We start from the raw sequence: 22241 nt of genomic DNA, 5'->3' as shown, positions 1-22241 counted from the left end.
TGCTGTACATAGTGCTGTACAGCAGACTTTTATATAGGATAGAAAAACAGTTGCATGTGTTTGAAAGAAATATTGACTTGCTTTGTGTTTTTATAGTTAGTGGGATGTGCTTATGTCTCTTGTCCACAACAAAATTTCCCATGAGTCCAGGGAGAATTTTTCAGCAGAAGGAGGATATTTGAGCAGGACAGGACCAAGGAATGACACACTGCCCTTCCAGCCATCCAATTAGACAGACAGGGTAAATCACCTTTTAATTGGAGACTGCGTAGTCTGAATTATATTTCTGTCATGTTTCCTCAAAATACAGCTGCATGAGGAATAAAGGATGTGATAGCTTCTTAGCACCCTCTGTCACCTATATTCTCCCATCCGAATCACTAAGCTTTAAATAAATTCAGTACTAGCATTTATATTGTTTGGGCAACCTATTTTTCTGCAGTAAGAAACCAGCTAGGTGTCTCGGTGGTCATACAGAGGCCACCCCCCTAAAAATTACGCTGTTTTCTGACCTGTTCTAGGTCTCACAGTTCAGGCTAATCATTGACAGGGCTTTTACGATCACAAGCTTTTAGTGAAGCTTTGATAAGACACTCCAGCAGTTAGTGGCAAATGAAGACAGTCTGCACAGCGGGCACTCCAGCAAATGAATGGATTTTTTTCAGCATCAGTGCAAGAAATCTGACTTTTAACACTGGCACTATAAACTGGCATAATGTGTGGCCAACGACTGGAGAGATTTGTTGCTTTTTGGACATTAGTCTTCATAAGGATAGTTACTGGGTTTGCTGGAGAAGGAAGATCTGTGTGGAAGAAGGACCCCCACTTCAGCCCCGTGAGTGAAACACAGGTGTTTTTGTATGACACTTTCCCCAAAGAGTTTCTCTGGGGTATAGGGACGGGGGCTTTCCAGGTGGAAGGCAGCTGGAGGAAGGACGGGAAAGGCTCCTCCATCTGGGACCGTTTCGTCCACTCGGAGTTCAGGGACGCTGACAGCACAGACGCCTCCAGTGACAGTTACACCTTGTTGGACAAAGATTTGTCTGCTCTGGATTTTTTGGGAGTTACATTTTACCAGTTTTCAATTTCATGGTCAAGGCTTTTTCCTACTGGAGTGGTAGCAGCTCCCAATGAAAAAGGACTCCAGTATTATAACACCCTTATTGACTCTCTGCTCTACAGAAATATGGACCCTGTGGTTACATTGTACCACTGGGACCTGCCCTTGATGCTGCAAGAAAAATATGGGGGATGGAAAAACGAATCAGTAATTGATATCTTCAATGACTATGCCACCTTTTGCTTCCAGACCTTTGGGGATCGTGTTAAGTATTGGATTACAATCCACAATCCGTATTTAGTTGCTTGGCATGGGTATGGCACAGGTATTCATGCTCCTGGAGAAAGAGGGAAAATAACAACCGTCTACTCTGTAGGACACAATTTGATCAAGGTACAGTATAGTAAGATTTTTACAAACTGATCTTGCACCGCTATGGGAAACGATGGGAGGAATCAATCATGTAATCAGTGCTTAAAAAAAATAATCAAGGAACGTGAAAACACCAAGAAATAACCCTTAGCTAAGGCAGTCTTTTTTTTATTTCCTGATGTTGATTTTATTGTTGTTGTCACAACAGCTGACTCAGTAATTACTTGTTTTAAAGTGTTTGTTTATTACTTTATTTAAATTAGGTTTTGCCTACAAAATCTGGCTATTAAAGAGCATGATTTTCCTTCTTTATTCTTTCCACTTAGTTAAACACAGTGACATGACCATTCATTCGGCTACACCGAAATGACTATCCTATTAGTTTAAAATAAAATTTATTTGCATTTGCATATTGGATCAATTCTACTAGCAATAGAGTATGTATATATAAATATTAGTTCTAGCTTAGTAAGATCATATTGCAAAATGTTTATTGCTAAACTAGCAAGGTCAGCAGTTCTTGGGTTTGGAAGAAAACAAATATCCTTTTCAGTATTTGAGAGTTTCAAAATTACATTATTTCTGTGAAGTTTTCAGTATTTTAATTTTTATGTCAGTCTTATTTAGCAGCTGTCTTCTACAGAATTACACATCCAAAAGGCTTGATCCCATGTTCAATAGCTTCAACAGCTGCAGTACTGCATCCTAAGTTCATGGTACTCTTTCTTCGGGAAGAACACAAAGAGAAGTCTGAAGTGGGTCATATTTTTTAAGGAAAAAGTGCAAACATTGTTCATGGCATTCTCGCAGCATTACAGTGTTTACAGCATCTCCTCTGATAGATGATTAATTTCATTCTATCGAGTAGCTAGTTCCTATGCATAGGAGCTTATATTCTTATTTTCTCTTGCTATAATTTAAAACAATTTCCAATAACAGCAGTTCAAGATAAGAATTAACAATATCAATAACAGCATTTTTTCCATCTGTAGTGCTCAAAGTACTTTACATAGCAGGTCTCTGTCCTCTTTCTGTTTGATAGAGCAGCTAGTATAATTCCCCCTGCTCAAACTATTCCTAGCTGTCACGAAGAGAATTTTTCTACTACCTACCATATATTAGAAACATAATGAACAAATAAATCTGAATATATTTGTCCTACAGAAAGAAGTATGCATGTGAGAAAAAAATTAATTGCCAGAGTAGTTAAAAATATTCTGCAACTGACCATTTCTGTTTCTTGTATTTGCTTCTGGGCTTGAACCTGCAGAACCTTCTTTTTCAGAGAATTCACAATGCAGTCAGTAGAAGTTTTACACATAGAAAAGTCATCAAACATCCTGAGTCATTGATTTCAGACTTAGCACAACAATGATTTAACTACAGAGATTTGTGAAGCATCTCAAAGAGAACTGATGCTCAATCATTCTTTTAATTTTCAAGTGCTATATAAAATATATTTGATATAATACACGTAAAAGATACATTGTAAATTTGTGGCATTGCTTAGTTGCATTTCTGAGAGGCACAATCAAATCTGGGGTACCAGCTAGGCAGTCTCTGCGTTTTCCCACTCTCTAAAATCCATGTAAGCAGCACACAGCACATAGGGAGCAACACCTCTGCTGAAGAGTTCCAGGAAGCCAAGCACAGCTGGGTCTGATATACAAATTAATAAGTGACCTAAGTTCCTTAGTCAATATTTAAATCTCAGATTTGATCTAATAGTTCATTCTAGTTTTAAAGTCTGTGAATCTGAGTATAAAATCAATCACTTAAATGAAAGACTTGGTGAGACTTTCAGCAACACACAATCCCTTAACTATTTTTTTATTATTTTGGGGCAGAAATTATTTTCATGTTGTAACTTTCTTACAGCACCATGAACATTACCTAATGTATTAGCAGTTCTCTCCTGTGGCACTGTAAAATTTCTGAAGATTTTAGGTCTTTATGAAGAATGTCAAATTTGTGGCAATGTATTTGAGGAACTGGAGTTTGATGTTTGGGGTTAGAGGTGGAATGGAAGCTCTTGAGGAGCCAGTTGACATAAGTCAACTCATATATATATATATAAATTATTTTTTTTCTTAATAAAATGTAATTAAAGCCAGTCATTCCACAGAAGTCACAGGTGGTATTATATGTTTCAAGCCAACTAGCCAGAATCTTTCTCTAAGATTTTTGTGGGTATCTAAATTTTCAGCTTATTTAGTATTGTTGACAATAATATAATGCATTGATGCATAATCAGAATTCATGTGTTGTGAAATGTCTCTCCTTTGAGAGGCAAGGAATGTTATAAGAATATCTCTTTAAAGACATTTCACATGGCTTTTTATTTCAGGACTGGTATAGGCAAATCCATTTCTCAGACACTGTATTATGGCTACCTTCTAATTTACCACTGCAAACCAAAAATGTCCTCCCAAAAATAAGAGATCAACAAAAATGTCAGGTTTTGGCAGTGTGAAGCAAAGCCTGTTAAAGTTGTTGAAAAGATTCGCATTTATGCCAGCAGCTTTAGGAGGAGCCACATTCTTATCCAGGTCAGGGCATCATTTTTGGACAGGCTGTTGAAAGACAATATTATTCTCCATGCCACACTGTGTACATTACCAGGTCCACCCATGAAATACGCTGAGGAGGAAAAACAGGTCTGTAGTGGTCAAAAGAAACTAATCTGGCCATCACTGTTACATAGCAAATTGCTGAATAATCATTCTTAAGCCTTTTTGTAGTACCTTTGGATAAACCATAAATGAGGCTCTCTCATGAGTCCTACTTTTAGTTTCATTTACCAGTGCACTGTTGTTGTTGTTGTGGTGTTGTGAAAACTAATCACCCTTTATATAAAGGAGTGCTTTTATGTGATATATCAATCATAAACTGAAGCTAAGTTTCATAGAATCACAAAAACAATATAACAAACCATAAACCTCTGCTCTTTTGGACTTTGGATTACTTTATTGTAACAACAGTTTGAAAGTTGTGGGAGATTTTTGCATCTCTAGAAGAGGGCTGAAGAAATTTCTCTTAAACTATCAATTTTAGTAGGCTAAAGAAATCCAGCATCTTAAGTAATTGGCTAGCATAAGGAAAAAGTCCATGCATTTTAGAACTGATTAAAAAATTATCTGCTTCCATGAATGACTGCAGGTAGGTCATTAGGTAGATAATGATCTTATTAAGGCTTTTCAACAAAAGTAGCATTGATCCGTTTTCATCAAGCCCTAGAGCCCTATGGTGTTGGCTAGCACGAGGCCTTGCAGGTGCTGTATCACCTACTACCTGTGCTTTCCTTCTGTGCCTTGCATCCTTTTAAGAGAATGCCCCAGATACATCTGCTTACAGTTCTGCCTTTTACATGGGTCTTGCTATTCAAGACCCATAAAGGGGGCTGGTGAACATGGAAGCAAAGGCTGCTAAGCAGTGTGCTTAGGAGATCCATGTGGGGAAAATAACCCACAGAAGAACTCAAAATTTCAATTTAAAAAACATATTTGCATGCTATTCATACACAGAGAGTAATAATTGCCACTGATCATTTTAAAAGACCTGATACTACTTCCATGGAAATTAATAGGAAATTTAAAATTTGACACTTATCAATTATAAATTGCTAAGGGGTTCACTTAGATAAATCTCAGTTCAATTTTATGATCATTACCAGTAACACGAGGAGCATGTGGAATCTTATACCAGATGGAGAGTAGACATCAAAAGTGTATCATCTCCTTTCTTCATTAAAGGAGAATGTACTTCACAAAAGCAACATCAGAAAACAGCTAACGATAACATGTAACTTGCCATGCAACACTTGAAAGACACATCAAAGAAGATACAAAAACTATGAGCTTGCTCCTGAGGCAGCTGTTGTACTGGTGCAGAGAAGAAAAAAACTGCACACAGAAAAATTAGATGGATTTCTTTGATTTAACAGTAAATAAATCTGACAAGAAGCAAGAAAATATAAAGCAGATGAATCATTGTGGCTGTAGCTAAATGAGATATATACCTGATATATTATTACCATTTTCTCTGGATCTAGTTATGTTCTTTTATATTTAGATTGAGGTCTGTAAAGATCACAAACTGCAATCCAAGCTGTCTTCTTTTTGTCCTCTCTATCAGTGCCCTCCAGAGAGTTCTGTCTTTGCTATGCAACAGGCAGAAAGGGCCTTTTTTTTTTTTTTTTTTTCCTGTTAAAGATCATTCACACTACTTTTCATCTGGCAGAAAAGCCCAGGACAAAACTATCAGAATAAGATCTCCCTGAAAATTTTCTTCATGGACACACCTTCATATCACCTCCCAGTAAAAGGCAATAAATTCCCTTTCAAATATGGTGTCTCCATACAGATCCATCACAGATCAGGTTCATCTCTGTGTCCAGCTGCATTACTCCCAGCTCTTTGGTAGCTCTCACTATGCCAGGATCTCTTTGTAGACACTGCTGCCTTTGGGATCTTTGGATGAGCATGTCCCAGAGAAGCCCCATAATTCATTCTCCTTAAAAAAAAAAATTCTCCTGAATGAATGGTGAATTCAACAATTCTTATCTCTACATCCAACCCTTTCTTCCCTTCTTCCAAAGAGGCCTCCTTTCCTCAGGATCTAGAAAGATGAAGCTACAGCAGTGCCAGTATTTCTTACAGGAGGAGGGAAATCTGTATCCATGAAGTACGGCTCTAGGGTGGACAGCAGAATTGACTGTGCTTGTAAATGTCTTTGCTGGAAGATTTTTCAAACCATAGTAGCCATCAATGATGATGTAAAATTCAGCACTGATTCACACTTTTTTTGTATGATTTGTTGTTTTCAGGTTAGCTTTCTTACACTTCTTGGAAATCACCAGGAAAAACACAATCCAGATGCAAGATGGTTAGCATACAACAAGTTTGATAGTAAAGCCTTAGTCCTTCAAACCGTGCTCTTAGAAATTTAGTTGTGTACATCTCAAGAGCCCTTTTTTTCTTCACAAGGATTGAGCTTCAGAGTCAGTTTGCAAAATAAGGGCTTTAGCTCTACTGACTACGTGACATCTTTACCACAGACCAAAAGGGCCTTTAACTGAAATATACTTTCCAAATAAGCCACACACACCTACCATTCTTCTAAAGTGATGTTTAACACCATCATCATCAGATTCTGTATTCTAGCTCTTCATGGTTTAAAAAACAAACAAACGCAAAGCCAGAATCATTTTATTAGCATTTTTTAAATTCTAGTTTTCCTAAATGTTCTTGCTCTCCAGCACACTAAAATAACTCCATATACCCCTGACATTGTTTTGTGTGCTCATTGCTGAGACATTCAAGGAAAATTGCTTGACTTCAAGATATCTTAAAAATTTGAAAGTATTGATCTTTCAATAGTAAGCTATTTGTGTATGTACATGATAAATTACAGGATTATAGTCTGAAGGGGTATGAGAATATTTCGAGAAGAGAGAACAATACTGTTGTCTTGATTTTATTAAATTGACTTATCTAGCCTTTTTACATGGTTAATACTAACTGACGTAGCACTTTCTGTGACTTTCAAGTCTATGGAATAATTTCTGTATTAATACCAGGAAAATATGCTGAAATTAATGTCATATGTATCTAGAATAAATACACAATATTGATCCTGCTTTCACTGTGTACTTAGCCTTGACATTTGTCCTTGATCTAACAAGGAAAGTGAAAGATTAGGGATTAAACTCTAACTGAAAAAAGATTAGTCAAGATTTACTCAAAATAGCCAATTCAATGTATGTTACAGCTTTTAAATTGATGTTTGTTTCATATGTGGTCTTACAAAACATATTATGTATTGTTGATTCCATCAACAATAGTTTGCACTTAGTGAACACCTTCCATCTGAGAATGTTAAGCTGCTTTACAGATAATTAACAATTCGAAACAGAATTATAGGCAAGCAAATACTATTGTCTCTACTAAGTCTGTAAAAACCCTTACTATAGAGAGTGACCTTTTTTTTTTCAGTAGAGTTAACCCTCAGAATTAACAGACATCAGTGACACATATGAATTTGTGTATGGGGATCTTGACTCATATTAAATGTACTTATTTTTACTTGAGGTCTACTGCTGTAGAATTGTGGCTGTATTCTCTACTATAGAGAGTATTTTTAATAGTAACTTTACTTTCTTCTAATCAACCTCCTGAAGATGCATATGAATACAATGAGTTGTCCCTGATTGTCTTTTATATGTCAATATTGCATTCTAATTAGTTGGGTTTTGGCAAAGCCATCTTTCTCCACTTCATCTGGAAATGTGTGATTGCTAAGATCTACCTGGTGCTATTGTCATGCTACTTGGCACTGTGTGTAATACAGCTGCCTTCAGCAGGGTTTTTCTTGTTAAGCCAACACAACTATATACCTTTGATTAAACAGTGGTGTTAGTAGCCTGTGTCTGGAAAAAAAAAAAAAAATACCAACCAGGTGAGAAATCACTAGAGGCAGAGAACAAAGCAAGCCTGGCCCCAACACCCATCCCAGGCTAGACCTTTGGGAAAGGACAGTGAGGGTAACTGAGGAGATGGCACTGGCCACTTTAATTTTCTGATGAGACTGGTAAGTACTCTTTTTTTATAGTATTTTAACTGTATCTTCCAATTGGCCTCATGAGTACAGTTTTGCTGACTTCCCTTTTCAGCTACAGAACCTGCATTTCAAAGGTTAATGTTACTTTATCAGTGTTTTCAAAGACAGACCTTGAACAAATGTTACGAGCATGACCTTAGAAACCATAAACAACTGATACACAAAATTTCACAGACTGTAATTCTTTGGTACTCCCTAGCTTAACCAAATATCTACCTGACATCAGGTCTTTTGTTTTTTTAAACTGTCAAGGCTGTGTGTTTCTAGATAAATTAACTGAAATTATTGTCAAAGGTAAGCAATGCTGTTTGGCTTGGTAATGATGTCAGTCTTAACTCGGCACTCTGAAGTGTTTCACAATGCTTCTCAATGTTTTTTCTGGGTGCAAACAGTTATTTTCTTTCCAGCTTAAGAGTATAAAGTCACACTTCAGGAATAAGGTAAACCCTGAGTTACTTGACAACTGCTCAGCTGGGAGAGGTCAGCTCCCCTCCCCTGTGTCAGATCCTCGGTGTAATTCATGCTGCAATCCAGAGTCACCCTTCTCTGACACCCTAGCTCTCCCCTTTTCCTATGGGACTTTGACAATGCTAATGGTTCCTCAGTCTCCCTTGTATTCCTTTTTTTTGTGTAAATTTTGACTGCTGTATTCTCTTATTTAAGTAATTAACAACATGACATTTGATGGTAATTCTGGTGTGTGTCAATGTTAAGCTTTCTAAAACATGATGATAATCAGAAAAAATGGAATTAATATGTGATACAAGGTATGCTTTCATTGTCACTACCATGAATAGCAAAACTTCTGTCTGTCCTAAGGCAGTCAATATTCAGCTGATTATGAGTAATAAAACATGCCATACCCAACAGATCTTACGAGATACTGCTGCCAAATTTCCTTTTAAAACCAAAGTGTTGTTGCTCTCTACTTAAAATGAATAAGCTTCATTCTGTGCTATTGCATGTACTGTCAGAAAAATTATTATTATAGTGGCTTCAAAGAAGAAATTAACTAAAATCCTGGATCAAAATTCTCACACAGAACTGTGAGACTTGACATTTGGGTTCAAACTTTGCCACTGGGTCCTTTCTGCAAGTTTTTACATTTAGGGACTGTGCAAACATCAAAAGTTGAACACTTACTCGTATGATTAGGCCAAACTAAAACAAATTAAGTGTATCCCAAGAAAAGGGATAGGGTGGACCCAGTTTGATCAGAGTAAATCCAGGTAACCCCCATAGCACAAAGCAGTTAATAGCAAAGAGCCAACACTGACAAAGGAAACATCATTTGAAATGCATAAATTATGGAACAATTGTAAAGATGGTTTAATATTTTAACCATACCAGCAATCACTGCTTGACAAAGACAGACCTAGATGGGACTGTCTAGATCACACAGTTCAGATCCCACCATTAACAGCTGTTTAGTCCCAAAGTGTCCATTTAACAGCTACTCACATCCCTGCTGAGACCTCTTGTGAAATTCAGACCTATGTTAAAAGGCAAAGAGCCACAGCCTTAATGTGTCGTAGGAACAGCCCACATGAGATACTGAGCATTACCATCATCTTGAGGTACCTTGTAGTATAACAGTAATTGCCCATTACAGCTGTGCAGGGTAATTAGCACACCTTAAATGTTTGTTAATATTTCCATAGAAGTCTGCAGTGAATCAGATGCAGCTACCTGCCTGTCTAGCTGCTGATGCACACAGATTTATTAGAGTTACAATTTAATGCTATTTTTCTCTCATCAGGCTCATGCAAAAGTTTGGCATAACTACAAAAAACAGTTTCAACCGTATCAGAAGGGGATGATGTCCATAGTATTGGGATCCCACTGGATTGAACCTAACAAGTCAGAAGATGCTTTGGACATTTCTAAATGTCAGCAGTCTATGGACAGAGTACTTGGATGGTTTGCTAAACCCATCCATGGGGACGGTGATTATCCAGAAGAACTGAAAAATGAATTCTCATTTTTGCCACGCTTTACTGAGGATGAGAAAAACTACATAAAGGGTACAGCTGACTTCTTTGCATTTTCCTTTGGTCCTAATAACTTTAAACCTCCAAACACTCTACCAAAAATGGGACAAAATTTGTCACTGAATTTGAGGGAAGTACTGAACTGGATTAAACTGGAATACAACAGTCCTCGAATCTTGATTGCAGAGAATGGCTGGTTCACTGACAGCCATGTGAAAACAGATGACACCACAGCCATCTACATGATGAAAAACTTCATTAATAAGGTTTTACAAGGTTTGTACACAAATTGTTGGGTTTTCAGAGAGCTTTTTAAGATCTTTTGATATTTAGTTCTGTAATGGTTTAATTGTGTGTTTTTTAAAGAGATAATGGCAACTAAGTTAATAACTAATTATTTATACTGCATGAGTACAAGTCATGGATCAGGATCTACTGGTACTAGGTATTGTACAAACACAGAAAAAGCCCATAGTCCCTGTCCCAGGAAGCTGAAGTCCAACATCTGTGTTTGATTTTAAAACTAAATAAGTGCAAAACTGAGGCAGAAATTAATAAAAACAAATCTATTGGATATCACTTTTCACTGCTGGCAGCCCAACTGTAAAACTGTTGTGCAGGTACATACCTTGTCAGCAGGGAAACAAGACAGTGACTACAGACTGTCATTGCCAAGTTGGGGTCCTACTCCAACATAAAATGTGCGAAGGAAATCAGCAGGAGAAGGGCAATCATTCTTCAGGATTATTGCACACCAAACGGAAAATATGTTTTAAAGACACACTTTTAATCTTGGTATTTGCTGTTCATAAAGTGTACAGGGGTGCCGTCTGAAGGCAAAAGATTTAATTTTCTATGGAATATAAATGCTGTTAGAACCTAAAGCCTCTGCAAAATTAGTATTTCTCTTCCCCATCACCCAGTTTGTAAGTTTGGCGCCGGGAGAGGGACAGCTGCTGGTCCTGAGAGCCATGCTCCCAGCAGGCTGTCCCACTGCTGATGCCACACTGCAGTGACGGAATGGCTCAGAACCCTTTACAAAACCTTTCTTATCCTCAGAAAAGGGAAAGCATGAGTAATCGTTTACTCTGACACCAAGTCAGGAAGCACTGTATCACCAATAAACCTAATTAAGCTCCAAATGAAGATTATTGAGATATATTGAAAGTTGGTTCAAATTGCAAACTTCACATAGTGCAACTGTGTGATACAGAATCATAGAATCATGGAATCATTTAGGTTGGAGAAGGCCTTTAAGATCATCGAGTCTAACTGTCAACCTAACACTGCTAAGTCCACCACTAAACATGTCCCTAAGTGCCACATCTACGTGGGCAGCCTGTTCCAATGCCTGACAACCCTCTCAGTAAAGAAATTTTTCCTAATGTCCAACCTAAACCTCCCCTGCCACAACTTGAGGCCATTTCCTCTCGTCCTATCACTAGTCACTTGACAGAAGAGACCAGCACCCACCTCACTACAACCCCCTTCAGGTAGTTGTAGAGAGCGATAAGGTCTCCCCTCAGCCTCCTTTTCTCCAGACTGAACAACTACAGCTCCCTCAGCCGCTCCTCATAAGACTTGTGCTCCAGGCCCCTCACCAACTTGGTTGCCCTTCTCTGAACACGCTCTGGCACCTCAATGTCTTTCTTGTAGTGAGGGGCCCAAAACTGAACACAGGACTCGAGGTGCGGCCTCACCAGTGCCGAGTACAGGGGAACAACCACCTCCCTGCTCCTGCTGGCCACACTATTTCTGATACAGGCCAGGATGCCGTTGGCCTTCTCGGCCACCTGGGCACACTGCCGGCTCGTATTCAGCCGGCTGTCGACCAGCACCCACAGGTCTTTCTCTGCCGGGCAGCTTTCCAGCCACTCCTCCCCAAGCCTGCAGTGCTGCATGGGGTTGTTGTGACCCAAATGCAGGACCTGGCACTTGGCCTTGTTGAACCTCACACAATTGGCCTCAGCCCATCGATCCAGCCTGTCCAGATCCCTCTGCAGAGCCTGCCTACCCTCAAGCAGATCAATGCTCCTGCCCAACTTGGGGTCATCTGCAAACTTACTGAGGGTACACTCGATCCCCTTGTCCCAATCATTGAATCACCCAGATAGGTCCTGCCTTTTCCACATTTTGAGGAGGTTACATTCCAGTATTTGGCTTACGATATTTTAAATACTGCAGTGACACAGCAGGAAAGTATAGATGCAGGCCTGGATTTGGAGGTGTGGAACAGGTAGATTTCTGGACACGTACATAAGAAAATCCATGGTGTGTTGAATTTTTTTAATCCTCTGCAGCAGACATGGCTGCAATAACCATCCATGGATTCAGGCTTCTGAAATACTTGGTCAATGTTCAACCAATAGCTACTTCTCAAGAATTGTCATCTATGTTTTCACGTATGCAGATACTTCAACTTCTGCCTCAAAATACAGTTTGCATAACTAATGCATTTTTTGTGAAGCAAACCTTAATTTGTCTGATCATTAATACTGTGTGGAACATATTTTCCTATTTTTACTTACAGAGAAGTCAAGTATAAATTTGCTGTTCGCAGCAAAATCAATTACATCATGTTAACCTCAAAACATCACTTATACAGGCCAAATTGTAATGGCACGGTGGCTGTTAAGATAGCATGTAACAGCCTACAGGGAGCTATACTCTTGTGTGTGTGTGTTCAAGGAGAGTGCTGTAAACTTTATACTGTATGTCTGTAACTCACGGCACTGTGAGTCATGAAAATATGTGATGTATAACATTACCATTGCAATGAACTGACCTCAATTATCATACAAGGATGCAATTGAAACAACAGCTTCTTAGTGGCATGCATACACTTGTCAATGCTGAAACTATTATTTCTGCAGAAGGACTCCAAGGCTTCACCTATAGCAGACACAGAAATGCCTTGAGATTTCCTTCTGTGGATGTCACCTCTGGTGACACAGGGAGCTTAATTAACCCCTGACCTCTTCTACCTTCAGCCCCCTTGTTCCTGCCCTCAGCCATCCCCTTGGTTTTTGGGAGGATATTCTCATCCCCACTCTAACATTCAGTGAGGATCCTGACTTCTGTTTCTGCCCTCTCCTTTCACTGCCACTGCAGGCAATGCTACAAACATAGTCTCACGCTGATCCACAGGATCTCTACCTCTCACCTGCCTAACTATTAATTCTTCTTAACACAATATACATAAAATAGCGCTACCCATTTAAACAGCCAAAAATTCCCATCTAGGCATGCACTATCCTGAGTACCACAGCTTCTTTTGCTTTGACAATTAAACTTAGCCCCCATCCATTCAGTGTGCTTCTAGAAAAAAATATTTTTCCTCAGTTGTCACTTATGCTGTCCCTGTATGTCTAATTCCATTTGTTCAACCTTCCTCACTGCAGACATGAAGTACTCATCTTTACTTGGAAGGCCCTTCTGGCCTATCTCTTTGTCCTCTACATCATTCTCCACCTCTGTGTTTTGCAATTGATATTTGCAGACATTTTTCTACTTTCTCCCACAGTTTCCCTAATATTTAGAAGTTGTTTTTCTTGAAAAATACTTGCCCTTGTATTGCTTTGCAACATTCCCTCACAACCGTACCAATATTCTGGCCTTGTCCATCAGCTTCTCATACACTTACATTACAAGCTCTTGGGCTTTATGATTTTGTCATCCAGCAGCTAGTAAAATACCATGCCAGACTCTGACAGTACTGCTGGATACCTTGTTACTCTGCTGCATGAATACAAGTACTGTACAAAACTGCCTCCTGCTGAAGTTGCAGCATGGTGTGACTAACACAAAGAAGTTGAGTGGAAATACAAAATTATGCGAAGTGAAATGTCCTGAGAAAATAAGGCAAAGCAATATTGGACAAAAATAGAGCTTTAAATCAGACTACTTCATCTTTATCCCTTGGCTTACTCTCAGTGGACTACAGGTAAAATATGGCTGTCATTGTGCCTGTGTCAAAATCCTCAGTAACCCCACTTGGTCACTGCTTTGCTCTTGATATTCCAGCTCTTATATGGTTAACATGAAGAGTTATTCTTCATTATTTCCTATCTTAAAGCTGGCAACAGGCAGCTAACTTGACTGACCATGGGGTTTGGACTTTTTTGTCCAGGCTGCCAACTGGCACACACTGTAAATAGGTAATAAATGCTGGTTTTAGTTGGTGTCCAGCGGGAAGCTGCTCTGGAAGTTCTGCTGCCCCTCCTGGTGAATCGGGTTCCGTGTCCAAGAAAGCAGTCATTTTGTCACCCTTCTCAAATATGTAAAAGATTTTATGTATACTCCTTTGCAAGGTGGAGGGACATTAAGATTGCTTGAAAAAACACACGCGCTGCACCCATTCTGTGAATAAATCAAGCACTTCAGTCTCTGGGTTGATCAACCCAGCTTCTTCTAAAGTTATAACACGTCCCATAATAACACATTTAATTTTTCAATTTAGAAGCCGAATAGACATTCCTAAATGTTAGAGCTTGCAGAGATCTTTCAAATAAAGGTAGAGAGTTTTAGCTCCATGACAAATACAAAGTCACAAACTAGATCAACTGTTGCACCCTTAATTTTCAGTCACGATTCTCTAATTTTATTGGCATATATTACTTACAAATCATCAAATGCAACTTAAAATCTGGATGTGGTGTAAAATTACATGTTTGGTCAGAGCAGAAATAAAGCATCCTACAGTAATTTAAATTCTTAAGGAACTAGTGATGTACATATTTTTTTTAATGAATAAAGACTTATATAATGTCTGTCACAGTTTTACAATGAATTACAATGGGCCAACAACCCTATGAGTGTTGAGAAAACCCTCAAGATTTTCAAAGTGAATAGACCTTTCTTATAAATCTCCCTTATATATGTTAGAGTTCTAAATATAAGACTCATGGATGTTACTTTCTCTTACACAGCTATTAAATACGACAACATAGATGTGTTTGGTTACACAGCCTGGTCACTCCTTGATGGCTTTGAATGGCAACATGCTTACAACATCAGGCGTGGATTATTTTATGTAGATTTCAAAAGTGAAAAAAAGGAAAGGATTCCCAAGTCATCTGCACTTTATTATAGACAAATCATACGAGAAAATGGCTTCTTCCCAAGGGAGTCTACCCCAAGCTTGCAAGCTCAGTTCTCCTGTGACTTCTCCTGGGGTATCACTGAGTCTGTTCTCAAGGTAAGAGTAAAATATTGGGAAGACTGCTGGAGGCAGAGCTATCAACAACTTTACTTTGTGAATAAATGACTGTGTATGGCACCCTGCGTTCAGGAATCTCAATGCACACTGCAAACAGAAGTTAAACCTAGCCATAATTGCATAGGTTCAGTTCTATGTACTTTACAGGTTCTTGGGTGAGCTAATCACAGAGTGCTGGGTGCTCCTGCAGCAGCAGACCCCACTGTAGGAGCCCTTCCACGGCTGGCTGGCCCTCCCTCGCCTTCCCTCTGCTTGCATCTCCATGTGGCAGATCAGATTAGGGAATTTCAGACCAAGAAGTTGACCCCAACCGATTGTTCCTGGGTTATTTTTCAACCAGGGGAGTTTCCCAATCCAGTTCGCAGTGTGACCACAGGAATGCCTGCGACAGTGTGACAGAGGGTGGCACAGGGCAGGGACAAGGTAGTTACGCTGGTGGGAGCAGAGCTACCTGCAGGCTTGAGGTCTCGTCTAAAGCTACTGAACGAGGCAGAAACAGATTCCTGGGTTGAGCTCGAGTGCCACTTAAGACAAGTGGGTAACAAGCCATTTTTTAAAAAGACTTATACCACAGGCAAAGATAACCAACATCAGCACATATACCTTTTACCACCTGAGCTCACATTTGAAAACGCAACATACCGCCTTTTTTCCAAACTGGTTTGTACAGCACCTATTTCTACTTTAAATGTGGTAGATAAGCTAACCATATGTATAGCCAGTGTTGGGATACTCTTTTCGTCATTGCATACAGAAAGATAGTCCAATGACGAACATCAGCCTCAAAAAATAACAAAACTCTGTAATTTAATCTATTCACAGACAACCATAGGAAAAAAAGTAAAGCTTCTGTATGTTTTGTTAATATACAGCATGGAAAAGTCCATTTTCTCAGAAAAAAAAAATCAGATTTAATCCAAATATTTTAAAGTTCACTATATTGTATTCCAAATCCTACAAGAATTATTTTGAAAAACTGGAATAGAAAAAGAAAAATCATGTGCTATACAGAGCCTTGTTAACTAGTAGGAGATAGTAAAGATACAACTAAATGCTACAAGCTGATTATGTCAAATATTTGCATAGGCAGAAGGACTATCAGTAAGACCAGGGAACACTATGCCACAGTTTCACAAGGTTGATCTAAGCAGCAGTGCCAAAATAATCCGTGCCTGCCTCATATACCCCCTGGTGCTTGTTCTTACCACCCTGCTCTCCTGCCAGCTGCGCGAGAACTGCTGTTTGCATGACCACAGAGTGAACTCCATCTGGGAGATGCATCTGTGTGAAAATATATGTCGTACAGGCTGGTGGCAGGGCAAATGCCAGTGTGTAGCTGAATAGAGAGTGCAATTTTAGTTTTCTGTAGATGAAGGAACAGAACGGGTAAGATGATGACCACAGACAAAGCCCATATAGGTGAGTCAGTTATTCTCTTCCCCTCAGAGCAACTAAGCAGGACCTCCTGACATCCAGCAGTCATCCTACAGCCAAACACAGGCAGAAATGCAGACTATGAGCAGGCATTCATTTAATTAAACCCCATTGTAACATACCATTTTTATTTTCACAGGCAGAATCCGTGGCTTCCTCACCGCAGTTCTGTGATTCTAGCCTGTACCTCTGGAACATCACAGGAGATGGGCTCCTGCACAAAGTTGAAGGGGTGAAACTAAAAACCCGACCAGCACAGTGCACAGATTTTGTCAGTATTAAAAAGCAACTTGACCTCCTGGAAAAAATGAAAGTCACCCATTACAGATTTGCACTTGACTGGTCACTAATTTTACCCAATGGAGATTTGTCAGTAGTCAACAGGCAAGTTCTTAGGTATTACAGATGCGTGATTAGCGAAGTACTGAAACTCAACGTTCAATCCATGGTCACCTTATATTATCCAACTCACGCCTACCTGGGCCTGCCAGGTCCTTTGCTGCAGACAGGAGGATGGTTGAACCAGTCTACTGCCTATGCTTTTCAAGACTACGCAGCTTTATGTTTTCGGGAACTTGGCGATTTGGTTAAACTTTGGATTACAATAAACGAGCCTAACCGGCTAAGCGATGTCTACAATAGGAGCAGTAATGATACATATCAGGCAGCACACAATTTATTAATAGCACATGCCATGGCCTGGAGAATATACGATGAGCAGTACCGTTCCTTTCAGTATGGCAAAGTGTCCCTGTCCCTGCATTCAGACTGGGCTGAGCCTGCCAACCCCTACTTTGAATCTCATTCAAAAGCTGCCAACAGGTTTCTTCAGTTTGAAATAGGCTGGTTTGCCGATCCCATATTTAAAACTGGGGACTATCCAGCTACTATGAGGGAATACATTGGCTTTAAAAATAGAAAAGGCCTCTCGTACTCTTCGTTGCCATCTTTCACAAGTGAGGAAAAGCAACTTGTCAAAGGTGCAGCTGACTTTTATGCGCTGAATCATTTCACCACCAGATTTGTGATTCATGAACCTCAGAATGGGAGCCAGTATGAATTTGATCGTGACATTCAATTTCTGCAGGATATCACCTGCCTGAGCTCCCCTTCTCGTTTGGCAGTGGTGCCTTGGGGAATGCGCAAAGTTCTCGGGTGGATTAAAAAAACCTACGGTGACATCGATATTTACATCACAGCAAATGGAATAGATGACCAGTCCTTAGACAACGATGAACTTCGAAATTATTACTTGGGAAAATACGTACAAGAGGTTTTAAAAGGTGAGTATATGATAGATTTAAGTTCCCCAGAGCCATTTCCGTGGCACAGACCCAGGCGTTCCTTAAGCATTCCCAAGCAGCTAAGACTTGCCCTAGACAGAGCAAGCAGCTCTGGTTGAGACGCAGAAACTGGACATCAGCATTCAGTCCCCTGAGGGGCCTGAGTCTGCAGTCACACTCAGGGCAGATACAACACAAAGCAATGACATCAAGCCCCTCACGTGAAACGCAGCCACGGCTGCTTCCCATTTAAACCATGTGAGAAGCCATCTGGGCATGTGTATACAGCAGAGTAGGTATTCAGAAGTTAGCAGGAGATGGCACTTCAGACCAACAACTCTCAAGAGACAACTCTTAATTCCTAGTCTACAAAAAAAGGCCAGAGCCTCCTTACTTGCTTGCTGAACTAGAGTCATTGGTCAGGAAAGCACAACCAAGTCCAAGGAGACCTGGAGGGACATACAGAAGAAATACAGCAGGTCACCAGATTTTTAAGGAGCTGCTGTTGAAGGGAGAGTCAGACTCTAGTTCCTGTTCCACTACTTGCTTTCTCCTGGGCACCTACAGAAATCTAGTTCTTCACTTTAGAGAATTAATAAGTTATGTAGAGGACAAAAATGTTCAAGGCAATCATCTTCAGCAATAGCTTATTGTATAAGAAATGTTGCAGGGACCTCATTCCTCTCACCCCTCTTCCTGCAAGCAAACCTTAAACGGAAAGCAGAGCGCCACAGGATACCAGAAGGGCCTCGGTACCTGAACCATACAGCCAAAACAAGGCATACAATACATCCCTGCACTCACTATTCCCTATTGGTGAGCACTAGCGAGTGACCTGAACAGGACATGGCACATCTAAAAGCTCTTCTGAGGCACCTGTCCCCAAACATAGCCTACATATCCTGGTTTCTCCTCTCTAGTAGCTAGCTACGTAAAAAAAATGAGACAGGTCTTACTCACGGCTAAGCATGGCTTCAGATTACTTTTGGATACTAACAAGAAACAGAGCATTCCCCCTCCAGTGCTTAGCTCTTTCTCAATTACTATAAGACTAATGAGCATTTGCTGATCTATTTTCCACTCTATTTTCATACTGCAAACAAAAGAACAGTAAGTTATTAAAGGAAATAAGTTATTAAAGGAAAAGGTTGTTTAAAGGGCCCTTCATTGTAGTATTCCTATTTTAATTTTCAGATAGCATCACACTTCATAGTGCTCACAGAAAGATCCCCCCAATTTACAATGTTCTTGCTTAATCTGGGTCACATCCCCAACTGTGCTCTCTGCTTACACATGAATTGGAGAGAAGTTTACTCACCAAGGACTGCTATTTATGATTTCATTGAAGTGTCTTCACCCAACACTTGGGTGCAGCGGTGTAACAGTCATGCACAATGCAGGGCTGAGCAGCTGGGTTTGGAGCAGGGCAGGCATTTTCAGAAAGCTCCTCTCATGGCAGAGGTGAGTGGCTGCTCCCCTCGAGTCATCGCAGCTGGGTTCAGTAAAGAACAGCATCTGGCTTTTCCCAGGAAAGAAGCTCCCAGCTCAAACCCTGTTCAAATCCAGCTTTCACAGTGGAGGTCCAAAAAATTCCCAATTTCTAAATTTTTTTTTAAAACAGTGATGCACTATTTCTACTTAATTAAGACAGCCAAGTATTATTAGAAGCTGTAAGTAAATATTTTATGATGCAATTACACTTTTTTAATTGATGGATGAATCATTTGAAATCTGAACTCATTACCAGAAAGTTTGCATGTCATACAAGGTTTTATTAACATTTGAATTGTTTTGGGTTTTTTTCCCTTCCCAGCATACTACATTGATAAAGTCAAGATTAAAGGCTACTACGCATTTAAGCTGACTGAAGAAAAATCTAAGCCCAGATTTGGATTCTTCACTTCGGATTCAAAAGGAAAGCCTTCAATAAAATTTTACAATAACCTGATAAGCAACAATGGCTTTCCTGCTGACTATTCAGCCTGCGATCCCTCCAACCAAGAAAAGCAGTGTAGCTTCTGCTTGTTTGTTTCTCAGAAGAAGCCACTAATATTCTTTGCCTGCTGCCTTTTCTCTACCCTCATCTTGCTTTTAACCATTATTGTTTTTCACAAAAGGAAAAGAAGAAAACGTTTTAAGGCAAAAAGCAACCAGTGCATCTGTGTTTCATTTTAAAAAGGGGGTACAAGCCCACTTTCAGTGAGATCCATTGCTGTTTGCATTCTACAGTGGACGATGCAGATCAGACAACTGTAGAAAAGCACTGTGTGAGTCACTCCAGTTATACACACCAAGCATTTAGTTCAAAAACGTGAAGTAATCATATGCACAGGAAGAAGAGCTATGACGACATTTGTTTCTGGTGAAATTACTTTTATCCACCTACTGTACACAGAAGATAAATTCCTCTAGTTAAAAGAAAAGAATATTTTATGACTCTCCTGTGCCTTGGAATAACCTTTCAAACAGTGTGACTTGAAAAGAGATATTAAGCTGCGAGAACTGATATGCACTTTTCTATGAACCTCTGGACCAAAGCATCTGGTGATGAATATTCATGTTATGAGTGCTGCTGAGCATGAAACTGCAGTTGTTAGGGTTTACAAATAAAAGTGTTACTAAAACCCACAAACTTTCAACTAAGTACACCACCAAGAATGAAATGTCCTGGGCCAGCTTCTGAAGGTACCTCTAAAGAACAAATCCAAGTTAACTCCATTATCAACAAACATACCCCTATCTCTTACATATTGGGTGAAGCAGACATCAGATGTTTTTAAGCAAATGTAACTGGACCCACAGGAGACAAGTCAAAATAATATACAATCACTATTTTTTATCTCCAAAATGAGGCAGCCATAAAAATTTTTACTAGCGGAGAGCATCAAAATAAATAGTAACTATTAATCTACTCTAGAGAGTGATGAATATAATTCTAAATTGCACTTTTTCATAGAAATAAATACACATTATCATCTTAGCTCTGGTCAAATGCCAGTGCAAGCCATGGGTGGGATAAAACCATGAGTTTATTGCTATTGCTGCATTAAACAAAAGCTACCAACCCAGGCATAATGGTCTTAAAGGACAAACGAATCTCCTCTCTCATTTAAACTTTTCAGGGACCAAACCCAGAGGTTTCCCTTGGTCTGGTTTTGGTCATCTCAAAATAAGCTCAACAGGTTTTCCCCATGAACTGCACCACCATTTAAAATTCACATCGGCCAGCCTTCTCAGTCATTGCATCAGATCATCACTGCCCAGGCAGGTACCCCACACCTCTGGAGAGGAGTAGAGAAGCTAGGAGTGGAATGAGGGGCAGAAAGAGCCATCAGTTAAATTCCTACTACCTCCCTCCACAACCTTTCTTTCCAGCACCTAGTATCATTTTCAAGACACAGTGAAACCCCCAACCTGTTCCCACTAGAAGCTAGTTACCTCAGTCTTAAGGACCCCAAAACAGATACACGCACTTCATCTGTATCCCAGCACCTCTGAAGACGAGGCATATAAATACAGTCTTTTCCAACTGCATCCGAACACACAAGATAGCATCAGACACAAGGTAAATGATAATGTATTATGATAAAGTAAACAATAATGTAAATGATGAAGTATTATGGCCACTTAACATACTGGAAACTGTGTGGAAGTGCCACTCTGAGGATATGAGCAATTGGCACCCCCAAACTCCCAATACCTGACCCAACCTTGAGTCTCAGTTCATAGATCTATGAGACTATTTCTCCATTATATTTCAAGTATTGGTCAACATCACAGAAGGTTCATTAATTCAAAAGATAAGTACCAGTAAAATGATGAGGCACTCTGGCCCATTTTCTACTAGAAAATGTTATACCAGCACAACTATTCCAGGTGTGTACATCCTTCCGCCACCCAAAGACACTGACTTAGTTATCACTCACAGCAACCATGGAATCACACTGAAGCATACTACAGGGAAACTCCTCTTGAATTCCATGTGCACTGTGGGAGCACAGAGAATTTTGGAAAACTCCCTTCTCTGCACGATTTGAACAGCACACGAACTTATTTTAAAAATGTTAAGCAGGCCATGTACAACTTCCATGGCTGCAAAGTTTAGTACCACTACTTTCCCAGGATCAGAGACAATAGTACCGCACACACCTGTTGAACTCGGAAGAATTGTGCAAGCAGGTGCTTTGGGCAGTTTTCTGAATTTTAGGCATGCATAGATGCTTTCCTGAACATTAAGCTTTAGCCACTTGTTGCCAACTATGTTT

General features: G+C 39.7%; 1 protein-coding gene across 1 annotated transcript; it reads left to right on the top strand.

Moving 5' to 3' along the window:
- The first annotated feature begins 672 nt into the window (after positions 1-672).
- KLB (klotho beta) lies at positions 673-20608 on the top strand. The gene is made up of 5 exons (XM_049792133.1): positions 673-1453; positions 9810-10317; positions 14970-15238; positions 16833-17976; positions 19790-20608. Exons 1-5 carry the CDS (start codon positions 716-718, stop codon positions 20149-20151), a joined length of 3021 nt encoding a protein of 1006 aa, XP_049648090.1. The 5' UTR covers positions 673-715; the 3' UTR covers positions 20152-20608.
- The last annotated feature ends 1633 nt before the right edge of the window (positions 20609-22241 follow it).

This window comes from Accipiter gentilis, chromosome 3 (genome assembly GCF_929443795.1).
Source record: "Accipiter gentilis chromosome 3, bAccGen1.1, whole genome shotgun sequence".
Taxonomy (NCBI): domain Eukaryota; kingdom Metazoa; phylum Chordata; class Aves; order Accipitriformes; family Accipitridae; genus Astur; species Astur gentilis.
The sequence above is the reverse complement of the archived record's forward strand: the minus strand, read 5'-3'. Positions and strand labels throughout refer to the sequence as shown.